Source organism: Syngnathus acus, chromosome 9 (assembly GCF_901709675.1).
Source record: "Syngnathus acus chromosome 9, fSynAcu1.2, whole genome shotgun sequence".
Taxonomy (NCBI): domain Eukaryota; kingdom Metazoa; phylum Chordata; class Actinopteri; order Syngnathiformes; family Syngnathidae; genus Syngnathus; species Syngnathus acus.
Genome location: NC_051094.1, coordinates 11,208,280 through 11,223,230, shown reverse-complemented (window position 1 = coordinate 11,223,230; position 14,951 = coordinate 11,208,280). Strand labels below are relative to the sequence as shown.

The window sequence follows — 14,951 nt, the reverse complement described above, 5'->3', positions numbered from 1 at the left end:
TAACACCATGCTAATATATGTATATCTACGTTTGATTGATTGTTTTTATAATATGGCAGCACATGCTATCTAGTTATTATTGATTTTGATGCTTGCAGTACTTCCGGTTTTGATGAGGATACGTGTAACTTGAGGGAGCTTTTTGAGCCAAGACGTGCAAGTGGTGCTGAGGAGAGGAGCCGTCAGAAGGGGCGTCGCTCTCTGTCAGACATGATGCCTGCCTCTTGTTGCCTCAACACGCATAAGGGTGTTGCCTTTCAGTTGCACCACGACCAAAGCACTCGCATTTGGACTCATTTGACCTCATTGTTTGAAGAAATACACTCACTGGCAGAAACTAGTGGTCGGAAGAAACCTCGACATTCTTAATTCTCTCTCTCTCTCTCTCTCTCTCTCTCTCTCTCTCTCTCTCTCTCTCTCTCTCTCTCTCTCTCTCGTTTACCGCAACATTATAATTGCTAAAAATAATGAGAGCAATACAAGAGCTTAGTAAAAGTAATTCTGTAAAAAAGTTCTGATTTAATGTAGTTTTCTAAAGCTGCACTGCTATACAAACTTTGCATGAGTTTTTTTTTAAAAAGAATATGGAGCTGGGCTGATGGAATGAATGAATGAATGAATGAATGAATGAATGAATGAATGAATGAATGAATGAATGAATGAATGAATGAACGAACGAACGAACGAACGAACGAACGAATGAATGAATGAATGAATGAATGAAGGAATGAAGGAATGAAGGAATGAAGGAATGAATGAATGAATGAATGAATGAATGAATGAATATTCAGACAATCTCCAAAGGTGTTGCAACTGTCTAGGGTCGGTGCATAAAATGGCAGGGAGCGCAATTAAATGATCTTTCACTAGATGGCAGAAGAAGGTACAATGAACATTTGTATCCACCTATTGCAGTGGTTCTTAACCTTGTTGGAGGTACCGAACCCCTGAGACCGACCCCTAGGGTTCGATCAAACCCAGGTTAAGAACCACTGACCTATTGCCATTCATATAGCAAAATAATTGCCTCGTGTTCAATTGTTCAGGTGCAAATGTCACATTGAGTAAGTAATCTAATAAATTGAAAAAAAAAAAAGGGGAATAATTGAGACACCATTATTTCAGTATACATATGTGACATTATGTGACTTTTGGGGGGAGGGCAAGCATTTTCTAATGTAAGACATGTCCCTTTGCTCAATAAAGGTTGGGAAGCAACTCTATTAAACCAGTGATTGTAAACCATAGGCACCATGTGAAGGGTTGATTCATTACAAGCTCAATTATAGGCAGAAACAGAAGGCACTTTTTATTGTCAATTTACAGATGGAGATGTTTACATTAGTAAACCTGATTTCAAACTCAGAATTTCCTTGACTACCATGGTTTGTTCTGTCAGTAGTTTTCCATCTTGCTGTTTGTGCTAGTTTATACTGTATACAGTGCAACACTGCAAGTGATTAATGTCATTGTGAGCATGTGCATGATGTACTGCAAGTCATCTGATGAGGTTTTAGCTTGATTAACAGGAAGTGGATTGGATTTATGTACTTATGGCATACTAATAAAATCTAATGTCTTCAATTTAGTTACAGTATGGCATACTAATCAAACCTCAACATCAATTGAATCGCCACATAAGGGGGTCACTGTCGGTCATGGTGGCCTCAAGGATCCATATGAGTAGCAGTTGTTCTAAAAATAGTCGCAGAATCAATCAATAATGGGGCATTGTGATTTTCTAGGAATATAGTAGTAGTGATCATTTGAAAACGTGAATGCTGACCGAGTAACAAAAAAAAAAAAGTTTGGTGACCCCAGCTATACAGTGTAGATATTTTAATGGGCCCTGGGCCAATTAATTATTTTATGTTGATGGAGTGGTGGTATTTTAAAAAGGGCCTAAGAAGGGCGCTGTTGAATCACCTACAGCACTGTCGTGCTTTTACATTCTAGTTGTCACAAAGAATCTAAGAGGCATTGTTCAGTTTGTCCTCTTGCAGGGGTAACATTTCCAAGACTTGGGTGTCTTTGTGTGGACAGAGACCAAAGATTGTGGATTAGCAGGGTGGCACATAGCAGATGTGTGCATGTATGGGCAGGTTGGAGGAGGGCTTGGAACTCTGGTGGGCTCACCACACGAAAAAATGTTGTTTGGTGAGATTGCAGTCCGGAGGGGAGGGGAGGTGAGGGGGGTGAAGAGGGCGGTAGGGGTGCTGGGGGTGCAGGTGCAGGGACACAAAAAGCTACAGCAATCTCTTCATGCCCCAAGGAGAAATTAAAATAGATTCATGAGTGTAATTTGTGAAGGAGATCACCAGCATTTTGACATTTATCAGTCCCTGAGCTCGAGTCCCAATCTTCAACCTGTGCCTGCATTCCTCCTAAAGGACAACAACAACGCAGTTTAATGAAGAGCCTTTGATTGGCTCTCCCAGGAGCCAATCGGAATGCAGGGAATGTGTCCCTGGGATGCCTCATCCTGTGTTTGCACTCACCTGATACGTTACCTGGCTGAGAGACTGCACAACCATTACCTTTTCCAACACCGTCCACTAGTGAAGCTCATTGTGTCCCGCATTCTCCAGCAGTCAGGTGTTCATTTCATGTTTTGGACTGAGCTTGAAAAAAGGCAAGCAGACATGGCTGTGGCAAACTTCCACTACATTACTCGCATGAGCAGCGGCTTCAAGGTCTACATTTTAGAGGGTAAGCTTTGCTCTTCTTTTAAAATCATGGAAGAGCGGTATCATTTTCATGATGATCCATGAATCGTCTTGTTTTTTCATTAAATTGACATTGTTATATTTCTGTACCATTGTATGCAATACTTTAAGTTGTGTATTTTGTAAAGAAACAGATAATAATTCTCACCAAATGTCTAGACTAGATGCTGTCAGCTGGGTTGTCATGCTGAACCTGAGTTGGGGTTTTGTGATTAGTCATCATTGAAAGAACAAATACAAGGATAATGCACCGTATTCCCTTCCTAATGAGGCAAAATATCCATGCCCGAGGCTGTAGAAAATCAGCATAGGTGTGGTTAAACCTGCACCCACCCCTCCCTCCACAATGGCAGGGAGTAGCTCACAGGTGTGGGGACCTGCAGGCAGGCGTTAAGGCTCTGAGTAGCCTTTTTTAATACAATGCAAAATAGATCACCCTCCATTGTATTTGAATCAGTCAGCTTGTGCCAGGCTGGTTTTCTTTAACTACGTGATTTGAATATAGTTGGAGGGCTTGAGTCAATGTGAATTGGAACGTGTTATCTAAGAAACCAGTAGAAACAATCGCCATAGGAAACGCTCAAATACGCATTCTGTGATTTACAATGGTGGGCATTCCACAACAAGCAGAGGACAAACAGAATACACTGGGATAGTACATTTACACAAGCATTTGTAATACAAATGCTCAAATTGGGACTGTGACCAATATGCTAACTAAATATGTGAAGCTATTGTTGCTATGTGTCACCTTGACTGACGAAACACAATTTCTGACAAAACTGTGTTTGTTCATTATTGCAAAATGTGTTGATTGCCACTTTGTAGGCGTGACTGGGACAAATGCCAGTATAAGGCTGAAAAACAACATTTACCGTTAGCATTGAATCAGCTGTGTTGTAACTCACAGATCAGGTCGATCGAGTTTTGCAACTTAACGGAGTTTGCAATTAACGGTGAGCCCAGGGGGGAAAAAACGTTTTCACACGAGAAGTCATGCATCTCAATGTCACGGATCAAAACAAGCAGACCTTTTTCTACTGTTTAAAGTCATTAGTCTCATAATTGACCTGTCACAATTTTGAATTCGTCTTAGCAAATGAACAACAGATTTGGCCCGGTGTGTAAAAGCCTCCCATTCTTAAACTCCTTTTTTTTCTTCAGGTCAGCCTCATCTGAGAAGTGAAGACCGATTCAGACACATGACAAATGAACGAACTCGTACCCCAACAGTGTATCCCAAACGCAAGCGCAGCCATGATCGATGTCTCACTCTGGAAGAAAGGTTCGTGTTGTCGTTGTATTCAGTCTAAAAAAATAGCTAGTTTTCAGGGTAATATATCATAATTATCGGACTATAAACCGCACCGGACTATAAGCCGCACCAACTAAAACACGTAATTCCAGGTTCAAAATTTGCGAAAAAAGTTTCGGTTTATAGTCCGAAATTTACGGTAACTTTTTTTTGTGCTCTTATTTCAGGCGCGAGCGGGTCTTGAACAGAAGCAATGGTAAAGCGATGCAGAGAGGAGCAACTGGACCAGTACCACCACCGGTCGCGTCTCATAGTCCTCAAAGTCCCACTTCTACCTGGAGCCCAACACACAATCCAACCAGCCCTTTGCCCTCTCATGTGTACTACACCCCAGTCATGGATGAACCTCTTGCCCTCATCAAGAAACCAAGAAAGGACGTAGAGAGCGCAGAGGAGAAGGCTAAAAATGCCAGCACAAGTCAGATTCAGGTAATGGTTTTGGAAAAAAAAAGAAGAAATCAAATTTCAGTTAAGATGTCATAACCTATGTCAAGTACACAAAATACAGTTTGCGTTTTTGTAGACTCAGTGTTGATGCAGGCTAACCACCATTGTGGTACGTCTTGTGCAGTCAGTGAATCCAGCTGTACACACGCAGGTCCTAGCTTGTCCATGCTATGCAGCCCAGCCAGATTCGGGAAGAAAATGTGAGCAATGGAGGGAAGGAATGTCATCAACAAGACCAAACAAACTGCTCTCACTTTGACCTGTTTATATTCTGCAAGCGGGATCTGTCCTCTGTTGGCAAACCAGTTCAAGCAGTTTTCAAATCATTTTGTTTTCATACTAAATGCCTTGAGATTTCATCCCAAATATATCTACATTGTACTTTCATTCCATTTATCAATTTCAAAGAAAATGCTATGGAAAATCATTGGGTTTTCTTCACAGAGTTAGTTCATTGTTATGAATTCGGAAAGGTCACGCAAGCATTCTATTTTAAATAACCATCACCCTACATTTATTTTCAGATGCGGCCCTCAGTGATCACTTGCGTTTCTTCGTTAAGAAAGCCCGCCCTGAGCGCCGATGTCCACCAGAGTCAGTCATCAGGTCCGTCTCACTCTTGTGATCAAGCACTTGATTGTGCATCATGACAACTTAAAAAAAAATCCTCTCCCCAACCCATTGGAGGCTGTCCGTTCAATTTGGGTCTTTGTGTTTTCTATTTCAGTAAACTGCAAATGCAACTACGACCATGTGGTTGAGGAGCATTTCCAGAGGAGCCTTGGAGCGAATTACCAGAAAACTCACTCCCAGCAACTCTCTATCAGCGTGTCGGTCGATGACCACTTCGCCAAGGCCTTGGGAGATAAGTGGCTGCAGATTAAGTCCAAGTCTTCCTCCTGCTCATCCACCCCCCCCAGCAGTCCGAGCATGACTCACTCACCAGCCTACATGCAAAGCCCACATTCCTCCATTAAAGAATCCGCAAGCAAATCGCCAGCAACCTCCAACCGTTCGTCTGTAAATTAACTCAAAAATGATCTCTGAGTTTGGCAGGGAACATTTCGAGATTGCCACGCCTTTTGTTGATCAATGAACAGTTTTTAGGGGTGATGTCAGATTGGACCACTGTGTGCCTTCGCTGATGCAGACAATTTGTAGCATCAACTGGTATTGTCTTGTTACATTTCTGTCTTCAGCCTATCATTGGTATATGATTGAAGAATTATCAAATTATTCCTTCACATTTCCTATGTTTGTTTCTTGTAAAGTCACTTTGCATTTCATTGCATTATATTTATATTCATCTCATCTTTAAGGTTTACCGGCAGGGCTGTATTTGATGTGTATTGTTGTGAATACATTTATTATGCAAAAGAACCTTTAAAAGGCTTTGAAAAGTTTGGAATTAATAAAAATGTAAAATAAAGATGTTTATTATTTTTCCTATTCTATTTTTACGGACAGGGACCTCTTATAAACAACAGACGCATGGTGTGGATAATTTATTAGATTTTAATGGAATGGCGCACTGGGTAGCACGTCCGCCTCACAGTTAGGAGGGTGCGGGTTCGATTCCACCTCCGGCCCTCCCTGTGTGGAGTTTGCATGTTCTCCCCGGGCCCGCGTGGGTTTTCTCCGGGCACTCCGGTTTCCTCCCACATCCCAAAAACATGCTTGGTAGGCCGATTGAAGACCCCAAATTGTCCCTAGGTGTGAGTGCGAGTGCAGTTGGTTGTTTGTCTCTGTGTGCCCTGCGATTGGCTGGCAACCGGTTCAGGGTGTCCCCCGCCTACTGCCCGATGACGGCTGGGATAGGCTCCGGCTCACCCGCGACCCCTGTGGGGATTAAGCGGTTCAGAAAATGGATGGATGGATGGAAGCAAAATATCAAGCAGAAAGCTCTCTGGGGAATGTGAGTACTGTGTAAAAGTGGGAAGGGCAGTGCCCTAGACAAATGTAGTGAGTCAGTATACGTCTGGGGAACGTCCGGTGGGGTTTTACCAAGAGAGGTGTTGCCACACACAAGAAGGAAATTAAAAAGATGTGAACAACACACTCTGGACTTTTTACTGTAAATTCCAGGGAATGTAGCCTACGTGTAGAAACATGCACAAGACCTTGTGTTCTAACATTCCTGTCTCCTGAGAAAATGACTGTGAGATCCTACAGATCCTGTTTGGCAAGGGATAGGAGGGAGGGAAGAGGGGAATGAGAGGGTAGGGCTTGAGAACTAGCCGCGCACTTCGGTTACTTATTTGCATGCCCTATCTTGTCTGGCCTTAAATATGATCATAGTGAAAAGGTGTACAATCTCTTAATTTGTATGCCATTCTTTTTAATGTATATATTTAAAGGAGTGGGGTTCCATGAGAGCGGCATCAAAATTCAAGGAGTTAAAATCTAAATGGCTTGAACTGCTGTCTATATCAAAACAACACTATTTTTGCACCTCCGTCATCACATATGAGCATCAGGGGATTGAATGAAGGGCTGCAGCTTGTCATCACAAACAGGACTGGATTATGGGGGGTTTGGGCCCTTCGGGGCCAGGAGTTTGCAAAGGTCCCCCATAACCCCCCCTCGGTGGCTCAGGGTCCCTTTGATTGTCCCTGTCCCCCTGCCCAATTCATATCACCGTTCTCTCTCTGTTCTATTTCGATATGCCCTATAACAGTATGAGTAGTCATAAGATCCTAAAGAATAGAGGCCCCCTGGCATCTGTATCGCTTTGCCCCCTATGCCCCCTAAAACTGGTTATGTTGACAGGGACTAGGAAGATAAAGTGCCCTGAGCATTGAGAATAAGTGCTCTACCACCACCTAGGGGCAAATATGTTAATAGCAACGGCTTGAAGAATGAGGCTGTGTTTGAGGTTAAACCATTCACCAGGGATCATCAACTGGCGGCCCGCGGCGGAACCATTCAATCCAGCCCGTGACTAGATTCCATAATTATGAGGATCAAAGAGACAATATCATGTGGTCCACTCGAAAGAAACTGAAAACGGTAACTCTATATATAGTTTGGTGAAAGAAACCTGACTCATAAAGGCTAAAAAGCCTTTCAGTTTTGTAATGAAAAAAAAAAAAAAAAAAAACATAAATAATAGTGTTGTGCTAAAAAACTTTTTATTTGCAGGTCTAGTCCCCAAGGTGACTGTGCAATAAAATTCTTGCTCCCTAACAATTGTAGTAGGTGATCCCAGTGTCAATTTAAAATAGAAATATGATTAGATCTTACAAGGTCGTGCAAATGTCGTGCAAATAACTGATCAAATATCAACTGTATTGCACATGTATTTAATATTTATATACCTTAATAGAGAATTTTAGAAACTTGAGTGAGGCACTCAAACTGTCATTGCTCACCCCAAACTAAGCAGCAGTGAGAATGATAGAAGAACACATTCTCACGTTGCTGCACAACAAATTCTCATTGTATTTTGACTGAACAGCCACAAAAGATTATAGTTTGCATACCTCAAATACAGCCCCAAAACAATGTTTATCAGAGTATATTTCAGTCAGTGGAAATTACAGTGTAAGCCTCGAACCCGGGAAAATTGGCCAAAATATAATTAGGATAATATCATCAGAAAATACATTCTGAAAGGAAACAATAGAAGCTTGACTGACCTAGATATGAATAGTAGTAATGAAAACCGAGCAAACTGAAGAATATTAACAAAGAGGTAAGTAGAACAAATAAGTGAAGTTTTAATATTTGCATGAGTTTATCTATAGCAAACAGAGGGTATTTACACAGGCAGAATCTGCAGCTCTATATTGTTCTAATGTTACTAAGATTTTGTCCAAATGACTTAAAACAAATATTGGAATATACTGCACATGACCCATTAAATCGGTCAAAAGTGTCATTCTCAGTTAAGAATCATCACCATGAGGAGAGGTCACATCCGCAACAGAAATGTCAAACAATTCTGGCTCATTATTTCCTACATAGTTAAACAAGAACTAAATAAATGAGTGATAAGGAGGAAGCTATCAGCATGTTTGGAGCCACTGAAGTGTTTCGGAAACAAGTACGTTTTGCTGACACGCACACACACCGAAGCTGGAGTTTGTCTGTGAGCGCCATTAGACACATGAATCATCTATACTGCCATTAATTGACTGCTTAGTCTGTAATATAGTACTGCATAAACGTTAGTTATATTTCTGAATGTAGTTCCTGTAATGTGAGGGGGGCGGGGGACTCTGCAAAAATAATTTGACAGATATAATATTAACTCTGACTTCACTGCAATCTAACGAAAAAAATAAATAAATACACTCAAGTTTGAAGAATATCCATTTGACACCGTGTCTATTATAATGACAACTGGGATGACTTAGTTACTTTGAAAACAAAAAAGGACAATTTAGAATTCAAGTCTAAACATTTACCTACCCCAAATTACTTTACATTGTTGTTGCAGTTCAAAATAATATTTTAGCTTCAAGTTTGACTCCCTATGATGGGAAATAAATTATTGCATATTTGGGGTCTTTTCTACAGCTATTGCTTCAAGACAGTAATTTGAGGCAAAACAAACAATAAGAGGCAAAACATTAGCTATGGGCTGCACAAGGCTCATGACCACAATGAAAAGGCGTGCACTCAAGCTGCTCAGTATATAAACTCTCGACCGGGAGGCACCTTCGAATAGTGCAGGCATAGCCACTACTGCTCTATGGGCTGCACTTTGCATTCAGCTCATTGAGGCTAGTTTGACAACAATACACAACAGAAGAATGACTTCTTTCCTCGTACAAATGTAAGTACAAAATATTTATTCTCTCCTCTCGTATCCCTTGGTTTCTTGCATATTTGCCATCATGTAACTCAATTTGTGTTACGCAAGCTGAGGAGATTAAAATGCCATTATTTCCTGTTGTGATGGCGACTTAATTCTTACGTTTTGGCAACTCTGAATGAACCAATTATTCACAGTTGTCAAGCACTATATTTTGATGTTCTGAAGCAGAACTACAGTTGGTGTAATTCCACCGCAACGATCATGACATAACCGTCACAGACCAACTGGTTAAAAGATAACTTTATCCAGTCGTAGTCTGTGATGCTCGAAAACATCAGTCAAGTATAATGTCACCTGATGTTTACGCCATTTGGCTTGTTGCTGGTGTTCTTGGTGCTAATGTAAGTGTGTTATGCTTACTGGAGTCAGGATCGTGACCTGATGAGTCCCCCCCCTCTCCCCGACCCACCACTATAACTTCCTAGACAGATAACACTGGCAGTTATGCTTTTACATTCCTCGCGCCAGTAATGACATTTACTTTCACTTTATGGAACACCAATTCCTTCTTGAATCGATTCCTAAAGCATAGCTGTAAAATCAAAATGTCAACTTAATCAAATTTGTACAATATGATGGTTGTATATGATAAAATATTGTAAATGTATGCATTTATGACCTTGCACTTCTGTTTTTGCAGAACACCTCATCTGTTGCTGTTACAATGGATGCCAGTCCCTTCTTCCAGATATCCTCCCATCTTGTTTGGATTCTCGTAGACAAGTCACACATACATAAATAGCAGTACATAATTGCTTGACAGTCATCCCATGCTACTCCACTCAATTGACTCTTGGATTAAAACTTCCTTTTCTAGGCAATGATGGTTTCAACCACACTGCTGTCTGTCACGGCTGCCACCACCACAGTGGCTTGGGCCTCTCAGTCAGACATGTCGGGTTACTTGTGGCTCTTGATATTGGGCTTCGTAATTGCATTTGTCCTGGCTTTGTCCGTTGGGGCCAACGATGTGGCCAACTCCTTTGGTACGGCAGTCGGCTCCGGGGTGGTCACCTTGCGACAGGCCTGCGTCCTGGCCACCGTCTTTGAAACGGTGGGCTCGGTGCTGCTGGGTGCCAAGGTCAGCGAGACCATCCGTAAGGGCATCATTGACGTTCAGATGTACAACAGCTCTGAACATGTCCTCATGGCGGGGTCAATAAGTGCAATGTGTGGTGAGCATTCAAATCAGTCTGTTCTTATGACTTGTTGTTTGCACTTGTCTGAAATTAGAACCCGGAAACTTCACCTTAGGTGTCATTTCCCAAGCCTTGTTCTGCTTTTACAGGCTCTGCTGTGTGGCAGTTGGCTGCATCATTCCTGAGGCTTCCCATTTCAGGAACTCACTGCATTGTGGGAGCCACAATAGGATTTTCCATGGTAGCGAGAGGTCATCATGGGGTCAAATGGATGGAGCTTCTCCGCATAGGTGAATATATGAACTTTTCTCAACCCGTATGTAGTATGTAAATTAGGCATGTTAATACAATCTCTGGATTATGATGTTTTTTTTGGCAGTGGCATCCTGGTTCCTGTCACCAGTGCTGTCTGGCATCTTGTCAGGGGTTCTTTTTCACTTTGTCCGCAAACTCATTCTTAATAAGGTAAGGCATTTTTTGAGTCCTTGTCATTTAAATCATCTCATTTGTCAAGCTTTTACATCGGCAACGATGCAAAATTTATTGCAGTATTTACAAGCCTTTCAGAAATGTAGAAATTTGTCCACAGTCAGGCAACTATTGGTTAACATTTCACTGTTTGGGTTGGTGAAAGTGCAGTTTTTTTCTAAAAGAAATGTAGCAAATTATTTTGAAATTAGGCAGTACGTCACATTGTGAACTAAGGAATCTTGACACATCAATTGTCTATTGTTGAATGCCACAGGCTGACCCGCTCCCGAATGGCCTCCGAGCTCTTCCATTGTTCTACGCCATCACCGTTGGCATCAACCTGTTCTCAATCATGTTTACAGGCGCACCAAGTGAGTGACTCCAGTGCACACACTACATAACAATGGAATGTAACGAACCATATCTATTACTGTGTAAAAACACAGGGGAGTGGCCCTCTTTCCACTGATCTTATCCTACTCCATAAGCCTTGCACACATGTCCACCGGCGCATTTATCATCTTGCAGTCATTGCATCAAACCTATGCAAACACTCAACCCTTATGTATTTATTTGATATTATGGGGATTTGCATGCATTTTTAAAGATTGGCTAGACTTATAAAAGTGTTTTGTGGTTAAGTGCAGTTGCTTAGAAAATCAAATTGCTCAGGAAGGGAATTTGTCATTGATATTTTCTTAAATGAATGCAGGTTAATAACAGTTATGACTGGTGTCCTGACAAACTAATAACTTATCGGAGGACTGGAAGTCCCTTCTCTTGTAGATGAGTGTACTTTTACTGATATTGTTGTCAGCAGACTGTGTAGACATAATTGTTATTTTTGTCACAAAAAGTAAACGAGACAAAAATTCAGCAGATGAGTTTCTGACACAAGGCAGCATTATTTATCTAGTGCCAATGGAGAACACATACATTTTTCTTTCTAATGAATATTCTGATATTTTAATAGCAGATTTTGTGAGTTTATATTCCTAATGTTGTCTGTGTTCCTCATGGCTTTGTCCTTTCTCTAAAGATCAAATGCTTTTCTCACCTTTTTAAAGTAATGTACTTTCCAACTGTGTCACCTTTGGGAGCAGACAGAATTGTTTGAGAAATACTGTGAGACGCAGGGAAGGACATGTGTCTTTGTTTCTTTGTGCATAGTGCTGGGCTTTGACAGAGTGCCATGGTGGGGTATGGTGGGCATCTCGCTAGGATGTGGTGTCATCACGGCATTGGTGGTTTGGTTTGTTGTCTGCCCACACCTGGAGAGGAAAATAAAACGTGAGTATATGTGTTATGAATATAACAGGAAGGACTGTATTCTTGTTTTTACATATGACTGAAGACCTCTTGTGTGGCCCGTGAGAAGAAAAAATAGGTGCTGCTCCCTGTGAGACTCCTCTAATGGAGAAGAACGCTAATCACCATGCTCAAGCAGTGGACATATCAAAAGCCCACCAACCTCATCCTCAGAGCCCTCCAAAAGACAGTCAGAATATTGCTTTTAAACTAGGAGGCTCCGAAGAAGCTGACCTTGACATGGACGCCAAAGACTTGCTTGTTACTAATGGTGAGAAAGATTGGATTTACTTAATTAGTTCCAGTTTTCAGCCATACTTAAAATTGTCAAATCAATTCAATTGACCCATAAGAAAATTCACAAATAAAATGATTTATTTTTGCAGGAGTAGATATCAATGTTGGTCCCATGATGATCACAGACCCTCACAGTGGACGACTGCACGCAATCCAGAAAGACTCGGGTCTTTATAAAGACCTGCTACACAAGCTACACATGGCTAAGGTCGGTGACAGTGACACAGAGGAGCGGCCCATTCGGAGAAACAACAGCTACACCTCCTACACCATGGCCATCTACGGCATCCAGGGAGAAACTAATAGCAAGGACATTGATGACTGGAGGAGATCCAGAGTGGACAGCTACAGCAGCTTCAGTTCAGTAATAACCAGAGGAAGCTCAGCAAAGAATTCCAGTGTGACACAGGAGGCACCTTGGCAGCATCCTCCTGAGGAAGATGAGCTGGAGCTTGACCACCCAGCTGTTTCTTCCCTTTTCCAGTTCTTGCAGATACTAACGGCATGCTTTGGCTCCTTTGCACATGGTGGCAATGATGTCAGGTAATATTGGAATTTGAGGAAGTGGTAGTAATTTAGTTTAGTGATTTATAGTTGTAGTAAACCACACAAAGAAAAAAGGTTCACATGTTCTTTAATAAACTCCATCACACATTTGCAAGTGCAGTTTAGTACTTGACTGCACCCTAATGACTGTACCCCATGAATTTGTCTGACAAGAATTTGTGAAGCATAATTATTAGCACATCTAAGGCCAATTAAAAAAGATTGCCTACACTAGACATGCTCACTTTGCGGTTTCTTTGGCAACAACCAGGGCTCTCTCTACTACCGACACAACAACAACAAAAAAGGCATGTCAAGAGACTATAGGGATTATGGAAGGCTCACATTTTTGTTATATTCCATAGTGCCGCTCAATACATTTGAATATTGTCATGCCATTCATCCATTAAAAAAACCTTACTTATTTTTGTAGTTTTAGTAAATTTATTGAAATCAATGATGGGTTATGCGATATTACGATATATTAAGGTGCATCTCTATGAAATAAATAAATAGATAAGCATTAATAAATAATAGAGAAAAACAAACTTGCCCCAAATGGATGGAGTTGTATTTTTGTTGTTATTGATTGACAACATATTTTCTTCTCCAGCAATGCTATCGGTCCACTTGTGGCCCTCTGGCTTCTGTACGAGAGCGGTTCTGTTGCATCCAATGCACCAACTCCTATCTGGCTACTTCTCTATGGCGGAGTAGGAATTTGCATTGGACTCTGGGTATGGGGCCGGAGGGTGATTCAGACCATGGGCAAAGATCTTACCCCCATTACACCTTCTAGGTATGATAAAGTACTCTGTTGCCTCACACGCATCATTACATGAAACAATTGAAGCATGTTTACGTCTAATTTTTCATTTTAGTGGCTTCAGCATTGAGTTGGCCTCCGCTCTCACAGTTGTTGTGGCGTCCAATGTTGGGCTTCCTGTCAGCACAACACACTGCAAGGTAATGAAAATGTAAACAAATAATAACGCTGTGGTTGAATGAATACAACCAATCAAATGTTGGCATAGTTATGAGTTGCCAAATCTTGTGAACACAGGTGGGGTCCGTGGTGGCTGTAGGATGGCTGCGCTCAAGAAAATCAGTGGACTGGCATTTGTTCAGGAACATATTTATTGCCTGGTTTGTCACTGTTCCTGTCTCAGGTCTCATCAGTGCTGCCATCATGGCTCTTTTCGTCCATGTCATTCTGTGATCACAATTTTCAGTCAGTAACTTCAATCGATAGCCAACAGTCTTTGTTGATGAGAAAATTGTTTAAATTTAACTTTATGTAATAATGTGTTATTTTTGTCATGGACTGTAATTGTGAAGTAAGCTAAAAAAAAAAGAAATGTCATATGCAGCATGAGGCATGCAGTACTTCATTTAAAAAATGGAATAAATCCATTTACAATAGGACAAAACATTTTGTAGCTTTAATGGAAAAGATTATTGCACAAACACCATTAGGTACGCCAACTTCTCTCAGCAACATTAAAGTAACCTTTGGCTCAACAACAAACATACGTGATATATGTTTTCAGTTAATAAAATTCATCATTAAAAACAGGGTGGCAGTCTCCTAGTATTTCATTTTAATAACGTTTATTATGCAGATCTAGTCCTTCAAAAAGTAATAGAAAATTGCTGCCACAATGACTGCTGTTTTATGTTAAACATGACCACAGGGTGACGCTATTGCAACAATAACAATCAACTATTATTACACTACACCGAAAGGCTGTCAAATGACCTCTTGTCTGCGTAAAACCAAGTAATATGTTAATAATGTATTCATATATATCAAACTCTTGGTTGACAACTAATGACCATAGCAATGTTTTTTTATGTATAGGGATATTCGCTGATTTTTC

The 14,951-nt window shown here is 41.0% G+C and overlaps 2 protein-coding genes across 2 annotated transcripts; both read left to right on the top strand.

The window, feature by feature from the left end:
- Positions 1-2,490: 2,490 nt before the first annotated feature.
- On the top strand, positions 2,491-5,934 carry vgll4l (vestigial like 4 like). The gene is made up of 5 exons (XM_037259628.1): positions 2,491-2,709; positions 3,891-4,011; positions 4,209-4,470; positions 5,013-5,094; positions 5,216-5,934. The coding sequence occupies exons 1-5, from the start codon at positions 2,607-2,609 to the stop codon at positions 5,515-5,517; spliced, it is 870 nt and encodes a 289-aa protein (XP_037115523.1). The 5' UTR covers positions 2,491-2,606; the 3' UTR covers positions 5,518-5,934.
- Positions 5,935-9,127: 3,193 nt separating this feature from the next.
- slc20a1a (solute carrier family 20 member 1a) lies at positions 9,128-14,647 on the top strand. Its single transcript, XM_037259630.1, has 11 exons — positions 9,128-9,268; positions 9,951-10,485; positions 10,599-10,739; positions 10,829-10,914; positions 11,195-11,291; positions 12,091-12,210; positions 12,299-12,499; positions 12,615-13,068; positions 13,685-13,870; positions 13,953-14,037; positions 14,135-14,647. The coding sequence occupies exons 2-11, from the start codon at positions 10,131-10,133 to the stop codon at positions 14,288-14,290; spliced, it is 1,881 nt and encodes a 626-aa protein (XP_037115525.1). The 5' UTR covers positions 9,128-9,268; positions 9,951-10,130; the 3' UTR covers positions 14,291-14,647.
- The last annotated feature ends 304 nt before the right edge of the window (positions 14,648-14,951 follow it).